The sequence below is a fragment of the Nicotiana tomentosiformis genome, chromosome 3 (genome assembly GCF_000390325.3).
Source record: "Nicotiana tomentosiformis chromosome 3, ASM39032v3, whole genome shotgun sequence".
Classification (NCBI taxonomy): domain Eukaryota; kingdom Viridiplantae; phylum Streptophyta; class Magnoliopsida; order Solanales; family Solanaceae; genus Nicotiana; species Nicotiana tomentosiformis.
Window position 1 is genome coordinate 116,074,839 of NC_090814.1, and position 15,697 is coordinate 116,090,535.

Consider the following 15,697-nt stretch of genomic DNA (forward strand, 5'->3'; position numbering starts at 1 on the left):
TGCCACTCTCCCACTGGATGAATTAATTGGAAATCTCACTGCCTATGAACTTAGGAGACAAACCATAAAAATGGATGTACCTAAGAAGGAAAGGAGCCCGACACTCAGAATCATTGAAGGTTCTGATATAAAAGGTGATGAAATGGCTATGATCACCAAGGACTTCAATAAGTACCTGAGAATAGGAAAAGGTTTGTCAAGAAGTGGAAGCTATAGCAAGTCAAAAACTCCTGAGAAGAAAACAAATGATGGTTGCTACAAGTGTGAAAAGATTAATCACCACATCAAGAACTGTCCTTTATGGGAAATTGAATGGAAGAAATAATGAAAGAGCGGAACGAAGGAACATGAAGAAGGAACAGATGATGATGATGATGATGATGAGAATGAAAAATCAACCAAGGCTATGGTCGTTGCTTGGGGAGAAAGCGCAGATGATGATGATGATGATGAGAATGAAAAATCACTTATGGCCATTGGAGAATCTGATGAAGAAACCGAGGTAAGTGTAATTCATCTCAAAAACAAGATTAAACTACTGTCTAAAGAAAGGTTATCTGAGTTACTTCTAGAACTAATTGACGAATCTGAGGATGCAAACCATGAAAAGGAACAATTGTCAAAAGAATGTGTGATTTTGAAGGTTAAGTGCAAAAACCTGGAACTTAGGGTTAGTGAAACTGTAAGTGAAAATACTGTGTTGAAGAACCAGGTTCATACACTTAACTCAATTGTCCTAGAGCTTAGATATGAAAATCTAAAACTGAAATTAGGAACAGGTAAAAAGACAGCTGATCACACATAACTCACTCTAGAAGAAAATGTAAGAAAAATGAAAGATGAGTTGTATAAAAGGGATGAGCAGGTAAGAATCCTAAAGGAGGATCTAAGAAATGTCAAGCATGATCTAGACAGAACTTGTAAATGGAACAGGTCCTCCGATGCTCTTTCATGGCTACACGAACACCATAGTAGAAACAGAAGAGGTTTTGGCTTTGGGAACCTGGCACCTAAGTGGGATCCCAAAAGCAAGTACCTCACACTTTCTGAGAACAAGATTTTCACACACTGTGGTAAAACAGGTCACTATAAAAGTGAATGCACTACAAAAGAAAAGGCAAGTCAAAAGAACAAAGAATTTGTTCAAGGAAAGAATAGGCTACCAAGTTGGGCTAAAAAGAATTTGATTCATCCTTTTGCCTATAAAAAGGGACCCAAACTAGTTTGGGTTCCTAAGACTAATCCCTTATTTCCTTTTGCAGGTCCAAGTGAAGGGGAGCAGCCAAATATGGTACATGGATAGTGGCTGCTCAAAGCATATGACAGGAATCAAGAACCAGTTTCTTTCACTTGAGGACCTTAAAGGAGGTAATGTCTCATTTGGAAATGGGAAGAAAGCTAAGATCATTGGAGTTGGAAAGGTAGGTAAGACTGATTCTCACTCTATTGAGAATGTCTACTTGATAGATGGAATGAAGTACAGTCTAATAAGTGTATCACAATTATGTGATAGAGGTAACATGGTAGCATTCACCTCTACAAAATGCTTTGTGATTAATCTTACCACTGACAAGATAGTTTTGCAGGGTAAAAGAGCAAATAACATATATGTTGTGAATCTGTCCATACTTTCAGATAATGAAATCACTTGCTTAAGTGAGTTGGATAATGATCCCCTCCTTTGGCACAAAAGACTTGGACATGACAGTCTAAGCCAACTCAACAAACTAGTCTCCAAGGACTTGGTGATAGGGATTCCTAACATTAAGTTAAAGGAAAATAAAGTTTGTGAGGTTTGTGCGAGGGGGAAGCAGGTAAGATCCTCTTTCAAAAGCAAAAAAATGGTAAGCACTACCAGGACGATGGAACTGGTCCATATGGATCTTTGTGGTCCAATGAGAATACTAAGCAGGGGTGGTAAGAGATATGTTATGATGCTTGTTTATGATTACTCTAGGTTTACTTGGACATTATTTTTAACATCTAAAGATGAAGCATTTGATATGTTCACTTCTTTTGTTAGAAAAACTCAGAAACAACTAGGTAATTAACTTGGATCAATTAGGTCTGATCATGGTACTGAATTTGAGAATGCTAAATTTGCTAAATTTTGTGGTGAGTATGACATAAATCATAATTTTTCTGCTCCTAGGACTCTACAACAAAATGGAGTAGTTGAAAGAAATAATAGGACATTGGAAGAAATGGCTAGGACTATGCTTCTTTTTAGTAAACTACCCCATAGTTTATGGGCAGAAGCTGTGAACACTGCATGCTGCATCATAAATAGGTGCATGGCTAGACCTCTTGTCGAGAAGACTCCCTATGAGTTACTTAAAGGGAGAAAAATATATATCACATCTTAGGGCATTTGGATGCAAGTGCTTTGTGCACAATAATGATAAAGACTCCTTAGGTAAGTTTGATCCTAGAAGTGATGAGGGAGTATTCTTGGGATATTCTTCACATAGTAAAGCTTATAAGATTTATAACAAAAGAACTATGTGTGTAGAAGAAAGTGTACATGTGGTTTTTGACAAAACTAACATTCTTTCTGAGAGGCAGGAATATGATGATGAAATAATAGGGCTGGTAAGAAACTCAAATGAAACCACAACCCATACTGAAGCTGCACCAGAGGAACGAACATGTGATGGAACAAGTCTCTCCACCCAGGGCAACCTGACAAGGGGAACTAAACAAAGAGGAACTGATCCTCAAACCTCGAGGGAACCTGTCCATGAGCATGTTCCTCAGCAACAAAACATTGAAGGAACATCTAGGGGAAACCAACTAGTTGTGAAACTTACAAGTATCAAATTTCTCATCCCATTGAGAACATAATTACTGATCCAGCCTCTATATCAAAACCAGATCTGTTTTGAAGAATCTTTGTGCTTTTAATACATTTTTTTATCTCTTATTGAACCTAAAAATGTTGGTGAGGCTTTGCAGGATGCAGACTGGGTGAATGCAATGCAAGATAAACTCAACCAATTTGAAAGAAGTCAAGCTTGGCATCTGGTACCAAGACCCAAGGACAGATCAGTAATTGGAACAAAATGGGCCTTCAGAAACAAACTTGACGAAGATGGAACAATTACAAGGAACACGGCAAGATTGGTGGTTCAAGGATATAGTTCAGAGGAGGTCATAAACTATGATGAGACTTTTGCTCCAGTTGCAAGATTGGAAGCAATTAGACTCCTTATAGCCTTTGTTGCCTACATGGAATTCACTCTCCATCAGATGGATGTCAAGAGTGCCTTCCTCAATGGCTATCTAAAGGAAAAAGTGTTTGTTAAGCAACTTCCGGGCTTTAAAAGCAAGGAATGTCCTGATCATGTGTACAAGCTTGACAAGGCACTTTATGGGCTCAAACAGGCTCCAAGAGCATGGCATGAAAGATTATCAAAATTCTTGCTTGAGCATGGCTACAAGAGAGGTAAAATTGACAATACTTTATTCTTGAAAGAAAAAGGTAAAGATAGCTTGGTAGTTCATATATATATATATGTTATTGATATAATCTTTGGAGCAACTACTGATAAGTTAAGTAAAGAATTTGCTAAACTAATGGGGAGTGGATTTGAAATGAGTATGATGGGTGAGCTTAATGTATTCTTAGGCTTGCAAATTAAACAAAATTCAAATGGAACTATGATCCATCAGCAGAAGTATGTGAAAGAGTTGCTTAAAAGGTTTAAAATAGAAGATTCCAAAGAAATTGGCACTCCTATAGAAACAACCACAAAATTGGATGTAGATGAACCTGGTTCATTTGTTGATCAGAAGTTGTATAGGGGAATGATTGGCTCTTCGTTATATCTCACTACTAGTAGACCTGACATTGTCTTCAGTGTAGGTCTTTGTGCTAGATTTTAGGCAAATCCAAAGGAATCTCACTTGACTGTTGTCAAGAGGATCTTGAGATACCTAAAAGGCACCAGTGACCTCTGTCTATGGTATCCAAAAGGTAGTAATTTCAACTTAGTGGGATATGCTGATGTTGATTATGCAGGTTTTCTTGTGGATAAAAAGAGCACCTCAGGTATGGCACACTTTCTTGGCTCATGTCTTGTGTCTTGGGCCACCAAAAAGAAAATATTTGTGGCCTTATCTACTGCTGAAGCTGAGTATATTTCTGCTTCCTCATGTTATACTCAATTGTTGTGGATCAAACAACAATTAACGGACTTTGGAATTGATGTAGGTTGTATCCCCATCTTTTGTGATAACACTAGTGCAATTAGTATGACCAAGAACCGGGTTCATCACAAGCGAACTAAGCACATAGATGTCAGACATCATTTTTTGAAGGACAACTATGAGAAGGGTTTGATCACTGTGAAATTTTGTGCTATTGTCAAGCAAATAACTGACATTTTCACAAAATCTCTAAGTAGAGATCACTTTGAAAGAAACATGTTAGAATTAGGGATGATTAAGATTACCTAAAAGGAACCAATTCTAACTCAAAAAAATTGGTTAGAAACAACTGTGAATTTTTGTACATAATTAGATTAGATTTTGCTCAGTCTCATACCTTCATTAGTATACTCTTGTGCCATGTTCTTAAATGACTCATTAACCTCTAATGATTTTATCTTTATTTTCTTGAAAAATTCAGACTTACACAAGAGATTTCTTAGTGAAGAACCTGGTTCATCAAGATTACATGGTACGTATTCTCCACTCAGCATATTTTGAAATAATTATATTTGGATTATGACCAAATGGAGAGTCTCATTTAATCCTAACCTCCGTGAGCTTATCCGTTACAAAAGGAACCATTTTCATTCAAAAGAGTCCCAAAAATGCAATAAGTGCCTAGATTCTAGGGAGAGTCATAAACGTCTCTTCAAACTGACTCCCAGTTTGATTAGACCTCTAAACTTCTGAAAAAAGTAGTTGATACCCAATTAAACTCTACTTCTTTAAATTGATTAGGCCTTAGTTGTTTCTTCACCTCTTAATTTCTAAGCCGTCAAAAATTCTCTCTATCTTCTCTCATCTTCCAAACACATACAAACTCATCTTCTCTCATACCCAAACATAGAAATGGCAAACCTCTCTGAGAATCCCTCGTCACCACCCAGGGAAAGTACACCCACACCATCCATCACACCCACCTCTAAGAAAGGAAGGTTCATGATGATAGCTCTCAAGGTTGTCGTTGGAGGAGAACAAATCAAGAATATTAATGAACAATTGAACGGGAAGAAGAACCCCAAAAATCTGATGAATCATTCAAGCCTGCTACTGAGGGGGAAGAAACTGTTTCTTCTTAAACAGAGCAGGTAACTTCTGGTTCGAAAATTACTTCTGAAATCATCTCTGAGGTTGCTGCAAATCTGGAAAATAGGTTTGTTCTGGTAGGAATGGTGGTTGGGGTAGAGACCACTGAGTCTGGGAAAATTGGTGGTAAAAATAAAAAGAGAAAATAAAAGGAGAGTGAGGGTGTTCAAGGCGATGTAAGGGGAATGGAAAAAGGAGTGGCTGAATCTTCACCCACTCATGTTGGTGTGACTGAAGAAACTGGAGCTATGGTAGTATGGGTGAGGAATTTGCTGGAAGAAAAGAAGAAATTGTTAAAGAAAAAAGGGGAAATGGGTCTGGAGAAGTAGCTGAGGGGATGGTTAGGTTTAGAAAGAGGTTCTAAGAACTTGTTCCATCTGTGCAGGAGCCCCTTGAGGACCTACTAAGAAAAGTGTCTGACAGTTACAATCCTAAAAAGAAAAGGAGTTCAGCAATTAAAGTCTCTGGTACTGCTAGGGCAAATAAGAAAAGAAAGGTTGCCTCGTCTATCCCTATAGAGACTCCTCCTACAAGAGGAAGAGCTACAAGGAGTCAGAAGAAGCAGAGTGAGGCTGAATTGGAAAATGCCTTAGAAGAAAGTAAGAGAAAAGTTGTTGCTAAAGGAAAGAAGAAGGTGGTTGAGCCTGTTGAGGCAGTTGAAATTGAGGAGATGGACCTGGTTCTTCATGATGAAGAGGAGGCAGAAAAAATGGAGGTTGTGACTCCAAAGGCAAAGAAGATCAAAACTTCCATAAAGAAGTCTTTTTCAAAGATAAATTCTACAGGACCATCTACCTTGGCCAAAAGAACCAGGTTTGCCTTAAAGTACAGAAAAGTAAAAATAGTGGAAGAAGAAGAAGAAGAAGAAGAAGAAGAATCTGATGCAGAGAAGGACAAGATGGTTAAGTTTGGGAAAAGAACCATCTTGAAAGGTAGGCTCCTCAGGAACTTGGAGGAGGAAAAAATGGTGATGCTACTGGAAAAATTACAATTGCAAGGTTGGAAGGACATGGTCCTTCAGATGGATGGAAAACTTGCTAGAACTGAGATTGTGGAGTTCATGACAAATTGTGAGATCAATAATGGTAGAGTCACCAGTGTAGTGAAGGGGGTGACAGTGAGCTTTGATGGCAAGGAACTGGGAGAGATCTTAGGCGTACCTGCTGCAGGGTACAATAATTACAAGAAACTCAATAGCCAAGTCTAGAGAATCTCCCTACTGCCCTTTCCATTACAAGGAAGTTTGGTGACAATGAAGAAGAGCTTGAGCCCAAGGCCATACACAAAAGTGAGATGAAGCCACCCCACAAAGTGTTATTCGAATTTATTAACAAAGTTGTGCTGCCTAGGCAGGAAATGAGGCATATCACCACATTCATAGACCTGGTCCTTATGGAATGTCTGGACAGTGGAAGGAAAATCAATTGGCCTGGACTTATCATCCAGCATCTCGATAGGGTTCTGACTGGCACCAAAACTCATGCCATACCCTATGGGTTCATTCTCACGGCTGTGCTTTCACACTTCAAGGTACCCATCAAAAAATGGGAAGTTGGTACAAGCAAGGATCACTTTGGGGCAAACACTTTGACTGCTTGTGACTATGAAGTCCACACCATTCCCAAAGAACTTGGTTCATCCAAGAAGGTACCTGTGAACAGCAAAGTGCGAGCCTTGGTGCAAGAAAGTGGGGCTAAGGATGCTGAAATTGAAAGGCTGAAGAAGAGGTTGGCAGAAGTAGAAACTGAGAGAGATGCTCTCAGAACTGAGCTTGCAAAGGAGAAGGAGAAGAATGATGGCATTCTTTATGATATGCTGAAACCGCTTCAAGCTAAGAACCAAGAACTTAGGTCCTTCCCAGTCTTAAAACCTTCCTAGCCTAGTTAGACAAACCAGTGACCCGGATGGGATTTCCTTTTGATCTTTTTTCTCATGATCCAATATTTTTATTTCTCTTTATGCTTTGTGGATGACTAGTATCAATGATAATCAACTGTTTTTGTGTTCTAACTGTTTGTTGATACTTCTTAGATGGATAATATCATTAGATTGATACATTATGCTTGACTCCATGATTGCATTTGAAGTAGCCCAGTGGCCATGAGTAATTTCTATTAAAATATGGTTATCTAACATAATTATATAACTTTTCGATGATGCCAAAAGTAGGAAGATAGGTTGTGCTTTTTTACTTTGGACTGTGATGTTTATAACCTAATGAACCTGGTCCTTGATGATTAGTGAATTTAAAATAAAAAGTGTACTAACCTTGTGTTGATATTGAGCGGAGTTGATACAGGGCCTATGCTTATAAAAAGTACAGAGTTTGTCATCATCAAAAAGGAGGAATTTGTTGGCCCAAGTGAGGTTTTATTTTGATGATTGATAAAGGAACTCAAGGATGAACCAGGTCCATACACAGTGTATACAGACACGGGCAGATTCGAGCATAAGGGATGCACGGGACGGAGATAAGCTCAAGTTGTTATACTTGATATCTCCTGATCGAAAAGGTTGCATAAGTGATAAGGAGAAGGACTCCTTACACGAGAGAACTCTATCCTAGATAAGGGAGGAGTTAGAAGTTGAAGATAACTAGAACTCTTCAACCATGAAAGAGTATAGCATTAGAACTCTAGTTATCTCTTATTCTACTAACTCTATATATTGCAGGATGTTCTCATTCTACAGGGAAGCACAAACGTTGAAGTTAAACGTGAGTTGAGAGAAAAATAGCAAGGCATTTTGCAAGCAATTCTGGTGTGATTCAAGTGTGTGAACCTGAAACTACTTGAACCAGATAGAAGAACTAGTTCCAAGTGTCTGTCTTTTATTTTAGTACAATTGTAGTAGGGCTTTTCAAGTTGTATCTTTTAGCTTTATCTATAAGCATTTGTATTAGGTACTCTGAGTATTTAAGTTAGAGTTAACTTGAAATTGTCGCAACAGTTAGAGGCTGATTGCCACAACGGGATTAAAGTTAATCCTTAGGTTTACAAAGAGTTTTGTAAATGATGTTTTGGCTAAGTGATTTAGTGAAGTGTTGGGGAGAATCCTACTGAGTAGTAAGTCGTGGTTTTTCATCTTTTGAGTCGGGTGTTTTTACGTAAAAATACTTGTGTTCTTTACTTTTCGCATTTACTATTTCTGCAACAGTAGTATAAGGAACTCATAGAAGAACTAGGTCTTTCTATAATCAATGCACGCGAGAATTAGACACCACACAAATCAACCTTTTTGTGTGGCATTAAAGTATAAAATATCGCGAATCTCTATTTTAATAATGCACAAGCGCAACAGATCCATATTAAAGGTGGATTCTACTCCTCCTATAAGCATTTGTATTAGGTACTCCAATAGCTGACATATAGCTGACATGTAGCTGACATATTCTCCCTGTCCTACAATTCCTTCCTAAAATAATTTTACTTCACGTTAAATTTGATTCATGTATGGTATCTGAAATTGTAAAATAGAAATTAAAAATAAACATGCTAGTCGAAGGAGTTTCCCTTGCCAAAAAGGAGTGCTTTTGTTCCTTGTATAATTCAACTTTGACTTAGGATTACCATACCGTGGTTTCTTCCTTTTACTTCCATTTTTGTGTCATAAAAGGAAATTTTTATTACAGAAAAGAGTAAATTTTGAATTATAATTAGTAGATTTTGTGAAAAGTTAAGCTAATGAACTAGCAAATTGTTTTCGGGGAATGGTCGATGAAGAAGGGGGTTAGATATGTGCTGAAAATTTAAATCATCAAAATTATGAAAAAAGTACGTAGTATAATTCTTCGAAGACTTAATCCAAATAGTCGCCCACCCAACAGCTTAAACTAAAAATAGCTGGTGAAGGTATAACATATGCATAATATATGTATTATGTGTATAATAAATGTATAATCTATGTATATGGCTAGAAAAAATAATTAATTAATATGGTCGGCTATTTGTATAAATAATTTTTTTGGGTCCTTATGAAATCAATAATTTGGGGTCACCTTTTAAAGACTTTTTATATTAAGGAAGATAGTCTTGTTACAATATTATAAAGCTGAGTATATAAACTTTCAAGTATATTAAATTCACAATAATATTGGCGGAGAAAAAATTCCAAGTATTACGATAGTCTTGACCCCCGTTCTGAGTTGTGACCACCTACTTGTGTTAATAGACAGTTTTTGTAAATTAACCAATTTGAAGTAGATGGGACTACGGCAATGTTTAGGAAAAGATTTTACTTCTCACAATCTAAAACTAGTTTAGGCAACATAGCTCGTTTGGGATTAATTTTCAAGTAGGATTTCTTACTTCCTGCCAATTGACCAAGTTTGACTTTTTTAGTCTGACCACTTTATAGATAACAACTTAACAAAATTTAAAGAATTCAAGTCAAATTTACTGTAAAAGTCGGTAAACTGACCTTGTAAATTGATATTAGGACTCTTGAATATGACATATACCATAATTTCCGAGAATTTTCATGTAAAAGAAAATTTTATGTGCATACTATTTACTTATTTCTTACATTCAAGTTAAGAATTGTTTTCGCTGCGGTATATATTTCTAGACTAGAATTCAAATTTTCATTTGAAGTCATTTATGACCCTTGTCGATTTAGTCATGTAACTAGAAGTGGTTGATCAATATATATGTAGACTAGAATACAAATTCACATGTACGCTTCTGACCATGAGTTTGAGTTTGTTCTTGCTCAAGAGTAGTGTTCTACGGTAGTTTTTTCATTACACATCATACAAAAACAAGTAGTCTCGTCTTTGATAGAAATTATGTTCACATTATTCCCGATAACAAGTTAACAACCCAAAGCTGTGGATTCATTCTGCATCGAAAGACAACGATTTGAGATATCATATGCTTGGTGTGTGAGAGTTTCAATTTCACATTTCCTCTAAGCTTTTTATATCCTAGCACTTATGAAAATAAGATAATGTGTATTAAGTTTTATATTCTTATCACATTTTTTAAAGTCAATTATATCGTTAATTGCCTTATTGTGATAGCAACAGTTATGTTCACTATTCATGTATGTTCATATCAAATTCACCTTGAAAATGTGTGAGGTGTTGGGAATAAACCCCTTACAAAAATAATATTTACGGTAATAAAAGCGGAATAATAATGTAGCACCGAGATACGGTAATCAACAAGAATAAAAAGAACAACAAGAACACAAAGATTTTTACGTGAAAAACTCTTTTGAATAAAGGAAAAAAAACACGGCCCCGGGAGGAGCATATCATTATAGCAAGGAATTTTACACTTTGTAGGTTTGAGTAAAAAACTCCAAAGACCACTACAACACTCAAAAAAAATTCTCTCTTTTGATATTCTCACCTCACTACAATATCGTTCACTCTCTAATTTTCTCACAGACTATTTTCTTATACCATGTCTGTGAAACCTCACTCTTTTTTTTTCTTTGTTGGTGTGTAGAAATGAGAGCCGAAGTTCTCCTTTTATAGTCGAAGCCTCACTCTATAAAGCCTAATATATTTGACAATTTGCACACTATTCCTTCTTTTTCTTTCTTTTATTTATGGGGATGGACCCCTTTCCTTCTTCTTTTTTCTTTCATTTATGGGGATGGTCCCCACAAATCTCCCCCTCCAGACCCATTCACATGAAGGAGGTAACACCGAACTTCTAACTTGAGTGCATGCCGACAAGTTATTTGCACAATTCGAACTTGTCTCTTGGTACCACCTTGGTCAGCATATCTGCGGGATTCTCATTTGTAGAAATCTTAAAGACTTTTAGAGATTCACTCTCTACCATTTCTCGAATCCAGTGATATCTCACGTCGATGTGTTTGGTCTTTGCATGGTACATGGAGTTCTTGCTAAGGTCTATTGCACTTTGACTGTCACAATAGACGGCATACTCCTTCTGATACAATCCAAACTCTTGAAGGAACCGTTTCAACCATATCATCTCCTTACCAGCTTCAGTAGCGGCAATATACTCCGCTTCAGTTGTAGTGAGTGCGACACACTTCTGTAAGCTCGACTGCCATGATATAGCTCCCCCTGAAAATGTAAATAAATATCCAGTAGTGAATTTTCTGTTATCAATGCCATGTGCCATATCATCATCTGTATAACCCTTCAAGATTGGATCAGATCCTCCAAAGCACAAACAATCTCCCGCGGTACCTCTCAGGTACTTGAGTATCCACTTGACTGCTTCCCAATGTTCTCTTCCGGGATTTTCAAGAAACATGCTGACAACACCAACTGCGTGAGCAATATCAGGTCTAGTGCATACCATTGAATACATCAAATTTCCGACGGCAAAGGAATAAGAAACTTTGGTCATGCTTTCCTTTTCCTCCATTGTTGTAGGACACATCTTCTTGCTTAACTTCATATGACTAGCAAGAGGTGTGCCGACTGGCTTAGAATTTTCATGTTGAAGCGTTACAGTATACGTTCAATGTACTTCTTCTAAGACAGCAACAACTTTCTGCTTGTTCGCTTTCGAACTATCTTCATACCCAGAATTTATTGTGCTAGGCCCAAGCCCTTCATATCAAATGACTTGGACAAATCTCCCTTTAACTTTGCGATCAACTCCTTGTCTTTTCCTACAATTAACATGTCATCCACATACAACAATAAAATAATTAATTATTGTTAGAAAATCTTTTGAAGTACACACATGGATCAGAATATGTCTTTATGTAAGTTTGACTTTTCATGAATGAGTCAAACTTCTTATACCACTACCTTGGTACATGTTTCAACTCATAAAGACTCTTATTCAATTTGCACACCATGTATTTCTTTCTAGCTAATTCAAATCCTTCTGGCTGCTCCATATAAATCTCCTCTTCCAAATCTCAATGAGAAATGTAGTTTTCACGTCCAAATGCTCCACTTCAATATCCAGGCTAGCTGCTAAGCTCAAAATTATTCGAATAGAAGTCATTTTGACAACAGATGAGAAAATTTCGTCAAAATCAATACCTTTCTCCTATTCGAAGCCTTTTACCACCAATCGAGCTTTGTATCTGACCAGCTTGCCATTTTTTCCATATTTCTTGAGTTTAAAGACCCATTTGCATTTGAGTGGTCTTTTACCCTTTGGAAGTTCAACCAGCTTGTACGTACCATTTTCTGTAGAGATTCCATCTCTTCTTGTATGGCTTTCATCCACTGGTACTTTTCTAGATGAGACATCACCTCTTTAAGACTTTCTGGCTCTCCCTCATCACTGATGAGGACATACTCTGTGGAAGGGTACCTGCATGACTCTACCATTGGCCTTTTTGATCTCCTCAGAGGTTGAGGTTCTTCTTCTTCTTGAGTGGGGTACTCCACTTGCTCGACATCATCATCAAGTTGCTCCCCCTACTCAATAACCTCACCAGGTTGCTCCCCTTTCTCGGCAACCTTGTCGGTCGTACTTTCTGCACTTATGGGATAGTTAGAAGAAGAAGAAGAAGGAATGGTAACAAGGTTAGGGATTATATCATTCTTTGTCTTCTCTGACTGATCATCTACAGCTCCAACTTCACTTTCTCGAAAGATTACATCTCTGCTTCTAATGACCTTCTTCTTTATAGGATCCCACAATCTGTACTCGAACTCTTCATCTCTATATCCGATAAATATGCAGGGAACAAATTTATCATCCAGCTTTATTCTTTGCTCTTTTGGTAAATGTACAAAAGCTCTACAACCGAATACCTTCAGATGCGAGTAGGGCACCTCCTTGTTGGTCCAAACTCTCTCTAGGATATCAAACTCCAATAGAACCGATGGACTCATATTGATTAGGTAATAGGTTGTCTGAACTTTTTCGCCCTAGAATGACTTAGGCAGTTTAGCCATTCTCAGCATGTTTCTCACCTTCTCCACAATGGTGCGGTTCATCCTTTCGGCTACGCCATTGTGTTGTGGGGTTCCAAGAACTATCTTTTCATGTCTGATCCCATGACTTGAACAATACTCTTCAAATTCCCTTAAAGTGTACTCATCTCCATTGTCACTTCGGAGACACTTTAGCTTTTGGCCTGTCTCCCTTTCCACCAGAGCATGAAACTTTAAGAAAACTTGAAATATCTGATCTTTGATTTTCAGGATATAAACCCACAATTTACGTGAAGCATCATCAATAAAAGTAACAAAATATTTGTTACCACCCATCGATTTAATTTCCATTGGATCACAAACATCAGAATATACTAAATCAAGCATATTTATTTTTCTTTCAGACGATGTCTGAAATGAGACTCTATGTTGCTTACCAAATAAATAGTAGTCACGAAGTTTTATCATTGTACCTTTGGCAAAAGAGATGAGTGATTTCCTGACAAGAATCTGCAATCCCTTCTAGCTCATATGACCCATTCTTTTGTGCCACAAATCTGCAGAAATCTCATCTTGTGTCGCGTTTAATTCACCTTGGCATATTTCTGCATTTGTCCTATACAACGTGCCAAGAGCAACTCCCTTAGCAATTACCAATGATCCTTTGGTCAGTCTCCACTTTTGATTTGCAAAATAGTTTGTGTATCCATCTCGGTCTAAAGGAATTCACGAGATCAAGTTCATCCGCAAATCAGGTACATGTCACACATCCTTTAGAACCAATGTGCATCCGACATTTGTCTTGATACAAATGTCACCAATCCTCGCAATCTTTGAGTAACTTGTGTTACCCATTCTCACAATGCCGAAATCACTTGATATATATCTGCAAAAAAGATCTTTTACCGGTGTGGTATGGTAAGATGTTATTGTATCAACCACCCATTCTAAATCTGAACCTGACAAGTGCATTCATTCCTCTTCCTCATTTATAAAGAGGACAACATTATCATGTTTTTGCACCATGGCGGTTGTGTTGTCGTCATTCTTCTGGCCACTGCTTTCACCTTTGCCCTTCCTTGGATTTGGGCAATCTCTTTTGAATTGACCTGGTTGATCACAATTGTAGCAATTCCTGGCTCTTGATTTGGATCGGTTCTTAGACTTCCCACGAGCTACGGATCTACCATAGTTGCTCAAACTCCTTTGATAACTCTCGCCTCTACCTTCTGTGATGAGAGCATGTCCTTGATTTTCAGGCTTCTTTCTCATCTTCTCATTGAGTAGAAGAGATGATGTGACATCTTTCAACTCAATGGTAGTCTTACCGTGCAAGATGGTTATTGCTAAATTATCATACGAAGATGGCAATGAGTTCAATAGCAATATGACTTTATCTTCTTCCTCGATTTTCACTCCGAGGTTGGCGAGCTGTGTGATTAGTCCGTTAAACATATTTAAATGTGACAAAAAATTCATACCTTTACCCATGTATAGGGCGTATAACTGCTTCTTCAGGTACAATTTATTTGTCAGCGTGTTGGACATGTATAGGCTTTACAATCTTGTCCAAATGCCACGTGTGGTGTCTTCATCAATGATGTTGTTTACCACATCATCTGATAAGTGCAACCTTATTGCACTAGCAGCCCTTTCCATCCAAGTCAGCCCAATCCTCGGCTTTCATGGTATCAGGCCTTTTAGTATCAGCATCTAGTACCTTGTGTAATCCTTGTTGGATGAGCAGATCCCTCAACCTTCTTTGCCATGTTGAGAAACTGCTATCTCCGTTGAATTTTGCTACCTCGTACTTTACTCCATATATTTTTTTTCAACGAGTATAGTACTACCGACAGTGAATAGTACTTTTGTGAGCGAGCAGAACCTGTGCTCTGATACCAGTTGTTGGGAATAAACCCCATACAGAAATAATATTCATGGTAATAAAAGCGGAATAATAACGTATATAGATACATATACGGTAATCAATAAGAATAAAAAGAACAACAAGAACACAAAGATTTTTTACGTGGAAAACTCTTTTGAATAAAGGAAAAAACCACGGCCTCGAGAAGAACAACTGATATCACTATAGCAAAGAATTTTACACTTTGTAGGTTTGAGTAAAATCCTCCAAAGATCACTACAACACTCAAAAGAAATAACTCTCTTTTGATATTCTCACCTCACTACAATATCGCTAATTCTCTATTTTTCTCACAGACTATTTTCTTATACTCTGTCTGTGAAACCTCACTCTTTCTTTTTTCTTTGTTGGTGTATAGAAATGAGAGCCGAAGCTCTCCTTTTATAGCCGAAGCCTCACTCTCTGAAGCTTACTATAGTATATATTTGACAATTTGAACATTTTTCCTTCTCTTGGGATGGACCCCACATGAGTCTCAACCAAAAATACATGAATATACTTTATTGCAATAGAAGAAACTGAAATAATCCTGTTTGTGGAAAAATCTATCCTTCACGCCATTAAGCTAAGGACAATGTGTGCAAATTAATGTCCATAGATTACTTGAAGAATGACAACAAATGACAGCTTTAGTTCTCTCT

At 37.4% G+C, this 15,697-nt stretch overlaps 2 protein-coding genes across 2 annotated transcripts; both read left to right on the forward strand.

The window, feature by feature from the left end:
- The first annotated feature begins 406 nt into the window (after positions 1–406).
- On the forward strand, positions 407–3,885 carry LOC138908377 (uncharacterized). Its single transcript, XM_070199039.1, has 7 exons — positions 407–779; positions 934–1,073; positions 1,263–1,412; positions 1,587–2,043; positions 2,513–2,592; positions 2,956–3,363; positions 3,553–3,885. Exons 1-7 carry the CDS (start codon positions 407–409, stop codon positions 3,883–3,885), a joined length of 1,941 nt encoding a protein of 646 aa, XP_070055140.1.
- A 1,176-nt stretch (positions 3,886–5,061) lies between these two features.
- LOC138908378 (uncharacterized) lies at positions 5,062–7,176 on the forward strand. The gene is made up of 4 exons (XM_070199040.1): positions 5,062–5,300; positions 5,536–5,638; positions 5,684–6,468; positions 6,537–7,176. The coding sequence occupies exons 1-4, from the start codon at positions 5,062–5,064 to the stop codon at positions 7,174–7,176; spliced, it is 1,767 nt and encodes a 588-aa protein (XP_070055141.1).
- The last annotated feature ends 8,521 nt before the right edge of the window (positions 7,177–15,697 follow it).

What these genes read in the sequence shown, in the direction of transcription:
- LOC138908377 (XM_070199039.1), top strand. Translation starts at nt 407, where the DNA reads ATGGTCGTTGCTTGGGGAGAAAGCGCAGATGATGATGATGATGATGAG. An exon ending in CAAGATTTTCACACACTGTG is followed by an intron (nt 1,074 to 1,262) that starts GTAAAACAGGTC and finishes TTCCTTTTGCAG; the next exon opens with GTCCAAGTGAAGGGGAGCAG. An exon ending in AAAAACTCAGAAACAACTAG is followed by an intron (nt 2,044 to 2,512) that starts GTAATTAACTTG and finishes CTATGTGTGTAG; the next exon opens with AAGAAAGTGTACATGTGGTT.
- LOC138908378 (XM_070199040.1), top strand. Translation starts at nt 5,062, where the DNA reads ATGGCAAACCTCTCTGAGAATCCCTCGTCACCACCCAGGGAAAGTACA. An exon ending in TTTCTTCTTAAACAGAGCAG is followed by an intron (nt 5,301 to 5,535) that starts GTAACTTCTGGT and finishes GTGTGACTGAAG; the next exon opens with AAACTGGAGCTATGGTAGTA. An exon ending in GAGAAGTAGCTGAGGGGATG is followed by an intron (nt 5,639 to 5,683) that starts GTTAGGTTTAGA and finishes CCATCTGTGCAG; the next exon opens with GAGCCCCTTGAGGACCTACT.